At 33.3% G+C, this 9,479-nt stretch overlaps 1 protein-coding gene across 1 annotated transcript; it reads left to right on the top strand.

Moving 5' to 3' along the window:
• The first annotated feature begins 1,024 nt into the window (after nucleotides 1–1,024).
• Nucleotides 1,025–3,615, top strand: LOC125601890 (receptor-like cytoplasmic kinase 1). Its single transcript, XM_048773854.1, has 8 exons — nucleotides 1,025–1,218; nucleotides 1,471–1,591; nucleotides 1,671–1,921; nucleotides 2,036–2,162; nucleotides 2,254–2,527; nucleotides 2,663–2,795; nucleotides 2,960–3,046; nucleotides 3,308–3,615. The coding sequence occupies exons 2-8, from the start codon at nucleotides 1,507–1,509 to the stop codon at nucleotides 3,434–3,436; spliced, it is 1,086 nt and encodes a 361-aa protein (XP_048629811.1). The 5' UTR covers nucleotides 1,025–1,218; nucleotides 1,471–1,506; the 3' UTR covers nucleotides 3,437–3,615.
• Nucleotides 3,616–9,479: the final 5,864 nt, after the last annotated feature.

Below are 9,479 nucleotides of genomic sequence, written 5' to 3'. Positions count from 1 at the left end.
CTTTTTCTATTTTTTTTTTTGTAATTCAGTTTACGGAATATGAGCGTTGTGGTGAAGACTTCACATTCACATAAAAACTTTTTTTTATCAGATATCCAAATCACATGTCATCTGAAACTGTATATGCTATATGTTGTTATTCATCTAATGTCTCTGAGCTTCGTAAATGTTCTTTTAAGTTGGCTATTGTATTAGTTGAGTGGAGTAAGTTATTTTGTCTTTCTTATGAATTGTTTTTTCTTGTGCTGGTAGATGATAGACATGAATCACATGACCATCATCAAGTTGACTATAACATTAAGGCTACTTCAACCAATGATACTATTAAAGCGTCAAAATTACACTATTTTAGTATAGTTCTAGCAATAAAGTTTTTTTCTTCTCCAACCACAGCATCAAACTTTACACTAAAAACTATTTTATAATATTATATATATTTATGTTTTTAATTGTCATTTATCTAATTGTCTATTATAATAATAAAATAAATAAATAGTGTTTTAGTGGTGAATAGTGTTATCGTGTGGTCAATAGCAAATTTGGTGAGAAATTATAGTGTTGCACTAAAATAATGTGATTTTTAGTGTTGGGTTTGAAAAGGTTTTGGTGTCAAAATTACACTAAAATAGTGTTTTAGTGTTGTGTTGGAGATGACCTTATAGTGTCAAGATTATAGTGTGATTTCAATACTAAAAAATTTATCATCTCCGACTCAACTCCAAAACACTATTTTAGTGCGATTTTTACATTAAACCTCTCCAATCCAACACTAAAAGTTATAATATTTTAGTGCAACACTATAATTTCACACCAAATTTGGTGTGAAAATATAGTGTCACGCTAAAATGGTATAATTTTTAATGTTGGAATGAAGATGTTTCACTAAAATAGTATGAAAATCACGTTAAAATAGTGTTTTGGAATTGAGTTAGAAGATGATCTTAGAACGATGGAAGATATCCCTGCGGAACAGTACTATTTTAAGGTTATTTTGGGGATTTTAGGTGTGGTCTTTTAAAGTCAAAGGCTAATTTGGGTATTCGATTGAATCTGCCAACTAATGAGAGAGATGAGAGAGAGGTTTAAAAAGTGATCATCTTCTCTCTAAAAGAGAGACGTCGAACCATTATCAAAGCTTAGACACTAAGCAGAGATATAATTTCAAAACTCTCTCTCTACTTTCCCAACTTCCTCTTTCTCGTCGCTAAACCCAAACAGGTACTCTCATGCTTCTTCTTCTTCTTCTTCATCCTTTGTACATAGTTTCCATTTTTATAGCACTCTAAATTAAGAAACTTTCTATTAAGGGTTCCGAAACTCATCTCGATTTTGATCTATTAAAACGGAACCCTAAATAAGTATTGCTTCCTCGTTTCTCAGTTCTAATTATGTTTCCTGAAATTGACTTGTGGTCACTCTTAGGTCTACAGAACCTTATCCTGATAGTCTTTTTTTTGGTTACTGTTGCAGTTTAGTTAACTTGTCGTGTAGTAGAAGAGTTGTATCATGAGCTGCTTTGGTTGGTGTGGGAATGATGATGGTTTCCGTAATGGTGATGATACTAGACCAATGCCAAGCCACATCCCTGCAGGTATCTCCACTTCCCTGTATCGTTAATGTTTCTCTTAGTTCCCATCCTTTGGCTTAATGGGATTTTAATTGTCCTAAAGGTGACAGTGGAAGCCACTATCTAAGATCTGATCCACCCATGAATCAGCCCGTTGTTCAGATGGAGCCTATTGCTGTACCAGCCATCCCAGCTGATGAACTGAGTGATGTAACCGAGAACTATGGTTCCAAGGCCTTGGTGGGTGAGGGCTCTTATGGAAGGGTGTTTCACGGTGTTCTTAAAAGCGGTATCACATCTGCCATCAAGAAACTTGATTCTAGCAAGCAGCCTGACCAAGAATTTCTTTCCCAGGTATATTAGTACTACTACTACAATGCCATGTGTAAATGGTTCTGTACCAAACAGCTCCTTTGAGAATGTTCTGTTTACCTTTCTTTTATTAATAGTAGAAGCTTTTTTTTCTAGATATCAATGGTTTCGAGATTGCGACACGAAAATGTTATTGCGCTTGTGGGTTATTGTGTTGATGGCCCTCTCCGTGTTCTTGCTTATGAGTATGCTCCTAACGGATCTCTTCATGATGTTCTTCATGGTGAGTGATGATTCAACTTTATATGGGATTAATCTCACTGGAGACTTGAACATCTTCATGAAACTATGGATGTATCTCTTTGGTGGTGCAGGCCGAAAAGGCGTGAAAGGAGCGCTGCGAGGTCCTGTTATGACGTGGCATCAGAGAGTCAAGATCGCTGTTGGTGCAGCCAGAGGGCTTGAGTACTTGCACGAGAAGGTCAACCCTCAGGTTATCCACCGTGACATCAAATCCAGCAACGTGCTTCTCTTTGATGACGATGTTGCCAAGATTGGTGACTTCGATCTCTCTAATCAAGCGCCTGACATGGCTGCTCGACTTCACTCTACTCGTGTACTAGGAACCTTTGGCTATCACGCTCCTGAGTAATGCCCTTTTGTAAAAATATTTTCTTTGATTTTCAGTTTGTTTCATTCAAACAAATCATCTTGGTTCTACTTGCCTCCCTTCTCACAGTTGAATCTAGAGCTTAAACATTGTTGGGTTATGTGTGTGAACAGGTATGCAATGACGGGAACATTGAGCACAAAGAGCGACGTGTACAGTTTTGGCGTTGTTCTGCTAGAGCTCCTTACTGGTCGTAAACCAGTCGACCATACCTTACCTCGTGGACAACAAAGTCTAGTGACTTGGGTAATGTTTTAGTGCAGTCTTCTCTGTTTCTGGTTCTGGTTTGCTTTTATTGATAAACAAAGGTTTTTAGAAGACCAATTTGACTCAAAAATATCGGAAAATGTTAAAGAATAAAAGTCTAATTATCGTTACTCAAATAGTATGGATTTTGTATGTTGTCTCAGGCAACCCCTAAACTGAGCGAAGACAAGGTGAAGCTATGTGTTGATGCAAGACTACTTGGAGAGTACCCCTCCAAAGCTGTTGCCAAGGTATTAATAATCCCATAAACATTGTTTTCTCATATCATTGTTTCATTGCAGCATATAAGATACTTTGGTTATAACGTAGAAGACCAGTTTTCTCTACTGAGATAACCAAAGGAAGTAGGGAGAAACCACATTCTGTTTTTTTTTTTTTTACCTTTTACTTCAAAATGCCAAATAAAAAAAAAAGCGATAGTTTTGCTGTCCACATTCATTTCTATGACAATTTAATTTGTGGTCTTATATATGCCATATGATGATGATCAGCTAGCTGCGGTGGCTGCACTGTGCGTGCAATATGAGGCAAATTTTAGACCAAACATGAGCATTGTGGTGAAGGCACTTCAACCTCTTTTGAACCCTCCTCGTTCTACTCCACATAGGAACCCTTATTGATCATCAGATATCCAAACCACATCTCAGCTGCTGCTTCATAATGATTAATCAACTGTGTATTTGTTTTTGCATTCAACCCCCACTTTTGAAGAGCAGTGTATGTATTTCTCTATATTATCTGTTTTCTGTCAGAGAAAAAGACAAAAATAACACTAAATCAAGTTTTTGTTCCCAAACTAGCATTCAAGGTCAAAAGTCACAAAAATAGCACTTACTGTTTTATCAAAAGTCACAAACTTAGGGTTTAGAGTTAAAGGGTGGTGTTTAGGATTTATGGTTTAGAGTTTAGGGTTTAGAGTTTAGGGTTTAGGGTTTAGAGTTTAGGGTTTAGGGTTTAGGGTTTAGGGTTTAGGGTTTAGGGTTTAGGGTTTAGGGGTTAGGGTTTAGAGTTGAGAAATGAGGTTTTGGGGATAAGATTTCAAATTTTGAAAAATAAAAAAATTAAAATTTTCAAAGGATAAACTTAGAAATGTGCTATTTTGGTCATTTTAGTTTTTGAGTGCTATTTTTGTGATATAAACTTAGAAAGATAATATTTTGGAGATTTGTATTTTCTGTTATGTAATTTGAGGTGGAGAGAAAATACCAAATTATATTTTGTTTATTGTTAACCTAATAATGATTTCAGAGACCTCACTATTAAATCTTAGACTAGAGATTCTCTTTTGTTAAGGATGAATGTAAAATTGTATTCAGCCAAAAAATCATCTTTTACAACTTGTGTGACGTTCGTTTGAAAAAGAAACAGATTACATCATTTTAAATATTGTTCTTAAATAATCCTACCCATTGTTGAACCACCTAGTGAGAGATTTAGCGTAATGGCTTTTCCTTGATAGTAGCAACTGTTGCTTCTCTGGCTTTCCATAATGGTGAGTTTCTATGACAGTAGCGACTGTTGCTTCTCTGCCATTCCCAAGTCAATGTAGCCTCTGGGCCCTGTGATATCAATTAGTCTCCACTTCTTACACCAGTTATCAAACCAAAAGGGTGTTCTCTCTCTCCATTTACCACTTTGTAGTAATTCTCTAAACTATTTCTGCATTCGAGAAGCTTCCTCCACATCCAAGATCTTCTGTTTGTAGTCTCTTTTACTGTCCGAAAAGACTGCCGGTTCAGGTATGTTTTTATGAATCCACACGACCCATAAAGTTGGCTTTGAGGAAAGAATCCTCTACACAAGTTACATACAACTCACTGTATTTGCTTCCTTTATCGGTTTGATGGCCAGTCCTCCTTCATGTAGTGGTTTGCAGACTTCCGACTAAAAAGCTTTATATTTAATTGTTTGTAAAGCTGGACTAGACCACAAGAATGCAGAACATAAACGCTCCATTTCTTGATATGTTTGGGAGTCGATCAAGGGCGGATCTACGGTACAACGAACGGGGGCACGTGCCCCGACTACTTTATAAATCTTAATCAGTTAGCAATGTCACTATTGATTATCGTGGAACAATCGGTATAGATGCCTCCGGTTACGTTAAGGTGTTACAGTGTTCGAAGCCAATCGCGTTGCTTTTTTCTCCCTGGTTTACTTTTACCTCTTGGACAATTAATGTGAGACTTGTCCTAATTTTTCTCTTATTGTTAATTTTTTTTTCTGTTAGCATTTCTTTTCATTTCTTTCTTTATTTGTTTTTTTTCATAGTTTTCTATTATAATATATATTCATTGTTTGATTTCAACTTTCTAGCACATTTTTGAATCATCTTTTAATAGGACAGTAGCAATTGCTAGTAAAGAAATAAAAAACTAATTAATCCATTTAATTTTGTTTAATATTTTAGAGTTTAGTCCCTTGTGATATGATGACTATAAACAAGTTATGTATGATATTGATTACTGTTATATATGTGTAAACTTGAAGTCTAATTTTTACATACATTCAAATTAATTTTAATTGTAACAGTATGTTATTGTGATTAGTTGCATTTGTAAGAAAAAAAATAGTTTTAGAAAATCTGTTCTGAGTTGAACAAAATTAAAGTTTATTATTTTCTTGCAGTTTTGATTATTTTTATGATTAATGGTATACAACCATTTTTAAAATATGTTGTTATTTACTTTATATGAATTAGTTTAATATTATTTAATATATGTATTAATTATGTGTCTCCGTCAAATAATTGGTTTGGATCCGCCACTGAATTCGATAGGCTGATATACAGAAGTTCACTATACTCATGATTACTGATTTTAAGAGCTCTACCCGTGAAAAATAAGAATATGTTCTTTCATGAGGAGACCTGCATTCTTATTTTCTCGACTAGAGGCGCAGAGTCCGCCGCCATCATTTTATTAGTAAGTAGAGGTAGGCCAAGGTAGTGAACTGGTAGCTTACCCACCTCAAAAGAAAACTGATTAGTACCAGCTTTCGCCACTGCTCTTCCACTCCTGCTACGTACATAGTGGGATTTTCAATGCTGATGCACAGACACGAGCGTTCTGCAAACTTATCAAATAAACTGGTCACACCTCGAATGGATGCTTCCTTAATCCTTACCATCAACAAATATCATTAGGTTATCAGGGAAGCAGAGATGGGTCAGCTGAATAGGTGCACAGTTTGGGTGAAATCCAATTGTTTTCTTCACAACCGCTTAATTAATCATGCGAGAAAAGACATTCATCGATATGACAAATGGATATGGAGATATGTTAAAAGTATCCATGCGAAAATTGGATATAACAGAAATTAGGATGGATAAAATATACATAAAATTTGATCCGGTCCGTATTCGTTTCGATTGACTCAATTTTTTTGGAATATATGTGACTTTACTAATTAAATCAAATACTGATATTCACTATCTATGAAAGACATAATAAATCACAAATTAATATTTTAGAAATAGATATTTGATTCGGTCCATTATATAAACATATAGAATATAAATATACATTCATGTATTTAAAAATTATATACAAATGAAATAATTTGGTATCTCTATATAGTTATATGGTATTTTTATTCACTAAATTAATTATGTAATTATTTAATTTTATAAAATTATGCAGTTTTCTAATTTATATAATGAAATAATATTATTTATATTGAAATTTTTATTTTCTTAAAAATTATTTTTATATTTTGTGGACCAGATTGGATATTTGGTAAAATAGCAAATTTTTAACATAAAACTCTTCTCCCTCATCTCTTATTTATTAGTAAATTAAGTTTATTGGTAAGACTAAATAATATATTTAGTAATCACCAGAAGGAAGTTTTTGTAGAAGTAGCAGCCTTGTTGTCTTTAGTAATCACCACAAGGTTCCTTAATAGTACAAAAGCAGTCATGCTGGTGTTTCTTTTCATAAAAGATGTCTGAACAGTGGCACCTCACATAGTTGATCTTCTTATCAACCTGGCACGTCTTGTTTCTATCAGGGCCACATTTTCCAAGATACCTACGACCATATTCACACAGGCCATTCACTTCTATAATTTTCCGTCGATCAATAGAAAGAAACAAAATAAAAGTTAATATTAGACAAATATTTTGGCTAAACAATGATTGATGCGATATATCTATTACATTTTGCTCTTTTATGTCAACGCCAGCTTTGTTTATAGGAATATAATTAGTATCTCGACAACTTGCGGATACATAATCAAATGAAAAATAATGTATTACCTTTCACAATGTTCGAAACATGAAACATGAGAACGCATAAAACAAGAACTGAAATAACGCACTTCATGATTTAAGAAATTGAAAATTTTGTTTCTGTTATATGGACAATATTTCTTTGTTTTCTCTTATCAATCTAAAAGAATGTGTTTTATTTTGTCCATACACATCATATATATATATATATATACCCAACAACAGGGGCACTAAATAGATCTTAATGTTAACCTGAGAAGTGAAACCTAAACAGAATAGATGAAAAGCGTACGGTGTGGCCGATTTAACGAAACCGCTGAAATCGGTAGATTATTTTTGGAAAGAAAAAAAACCTTTTCACTTTTTTGTAGCGACTGAGGAAAGTTTTTTTTCCCTCAAAATTACTTTCATTAGCCCAAAGGTGGATTAAATGATTAATACCACAAGATTTTTTTTTTTTTTTGTCATCAATACCACAAAATTAAAACCCAACATATAAACAATGAGATCTAGTAACATCCATAATCACGGATCCTACACTACATAATCTAAGCGTTGCTGTATTTTTTACCACAACAGAGCCGAGTACACCTCATGACTAGAGATGAGAGACTTAGAATTTGACCACAAAGTACAAAGACAGTATTAAACTGGTGGACCATGAAGCTTAAATGTTTCCAATATTGCTCTTGACTATTAGTCTCCTAGTAATGTTATTTCAGTTCGTATACTAACATAACCTCACCAATGGCCCATTTCGCTAAACTCCATCCCTCTAGCAAACACCATCCCGACCCTTAGCCATAAACCAAACAATACAATCCAGACTGAAAATCGCAGCTTCAAGGAGTGCAGAGCTCGTGCCATTCGACCAACCCTGGAGGTAACTTCGGGGCGAAGTGCCAACTCTCACCTTCACCATGCCTCCTTGAATCCAGGGGCGGATCTACGGTACAACGAACGGGGGCACGTGCCCCCGACTACTTTATAAATCTTAATCAGTTAGCAATGTCACTATTGATTATCGTGGAACAATCGGTATAGATGCCTCCGGTTACAGTGTTCGAAGCCAATCGTGTTGCCTTTTTTCTCCCTGGTGTACTTTTACCTCTTGTACAATTAATGTGAGACTTGTCCTACTTTTTGTCTTATTGTTAATTTTTTTTCTGTTAGCATTTCTTTTCCTTTCTTTCTTTATTTGTTTTTTTTTTCATAGTTTTCTATTATAATATATATTTCATTGTTAGATTTCAACTTTTTAGCACATTTTTTGAATCATCTTTTAATAGGACAGTAGCAATTGTTAGTAAAGAAATAAAAAAACTAATTAATCTATTTAATTTTGTTTAATATTTTAGAGTTTAGTCCCTTATGATATGATGACTATAAACAAGTTATGTATGATATTGATTACTGTTATAAATGTGTAAACTTGGAGTCTAATTTTTACATACATTCAAATTAATTTTAATTGTAACAGTATGTTACTGTGATTAGTTGCATTTGTAAGAAAAATAAAATAGTTTTAGAAAATCTGTTCTGAGTTGAACAAAATTTAAGTTTATTATTTTCTTGCAGTTTTGATTATTCTTTTATGATTAATAGTATACAACCATTTTTAAAATATGTTGTTATTTACATTATATGAATTAATTTAATATTATTTAATATATGTATTAATTATGTGAGTTGAATCTAACCGCCCACTCCATAAGACGCCAAGAACAGTCTTCATCAGTCCAGAAATATTTTTGGGAGGGGTCTCAACAGCACAAAATGGTGAGCATATCGATCGAGGAAGGACGACGAGGAATAAAGCAAAGTAAAATCAAGACTAGAGAAAAAAAGGTTTGGCATTTTTATAGACGTTTAGTATTTTTTAGGGATACAGAATCGTTAGGTTACTCAAGTTGACACTTTAAATTTTAAATGGAAATAAAAATCGATAGCAAGAACATATGATCTGTTTCTTCAAAAAAAAAAAAAGAACATATGATTTGTATAAAAAAAAACTACTACCTCAGATCGAATTAAAACTTATACATAAAGAAGAAAAAATTCTTTAAAAATTCAGACTAATTTTTCATTTGCTAATAAAATACACGAACTATTTTGGATTCCGTGTTTAATACACGAACAAATTTTCGTTACCTATTAAATACACAAACTTTTGAAATTCGCAGATTTTACACATCATTTTAGACGGCGTTAACAATATTTAACGGAATTGACGACGGCGTTAGTGTTTAATTAACACATATTTAAATTTTGTAAAGAAAATTTCTCTAAAATACACAAACTATTTTTCATTTTTATAATAAAATACAACGAATATTTTGGATTCACGTTAAATACAAAAACTAATTTTCGTTTATCATTAAATACACAAACTTTTAAAAGTTTGTAAATTTTGTAGAGGATGTCAACTATAA

Source organism: Brassica napus, unplaced genomic scaffold, assembly GCF_020379485.1.
Source record: "Brassica napus cultivar Da-Ae unplaced genomic scaffold, Da-Ae ScsIHWf_2682;HRSCAF=3440, whole genome shotgun sequence".
Taxonomy (NCBI): domain Eukaryota; kingdom Viridiplantae; phylum Streptophyta; class Magnoliopsida; order Brassicales; family Brassicaceae; genus Brassica; species Brassica napus.
The sequence above is the reverse complement of the archived record's forward strand: the minus strand, read 5'-3'. Positions and strand labels throughout refer to the sequence as shown.

What these genes read in the sequence shown, in the direction of transcription:
- LOC125601890 (XM_048773854.1), top strand. Translation starts at nt 1,507, where the DNA reads ATGAGCTGCTTTGGTTGGTGTGGGAATGATGATGGTTTCCGTAATGGT. An exon ending in GCCAAGCCACATCCCTGCAG is followed by an intron (nt 1,592 to 1,670) that starts GTATCTCCACTT and finishes ATTGTCCTAAAG; the next exon opens with GTGACAGTGGAAGCCACTAT. An exon ending in TCTTCATGATGTTCTTCATG is followed by an intron (nt 2,163 to 2,253) that starts GTGAGTGATGAT and finishes TTGGTGGTGCAG; the next exon opens with GCCGAAAAGGCGTGAAAGGA.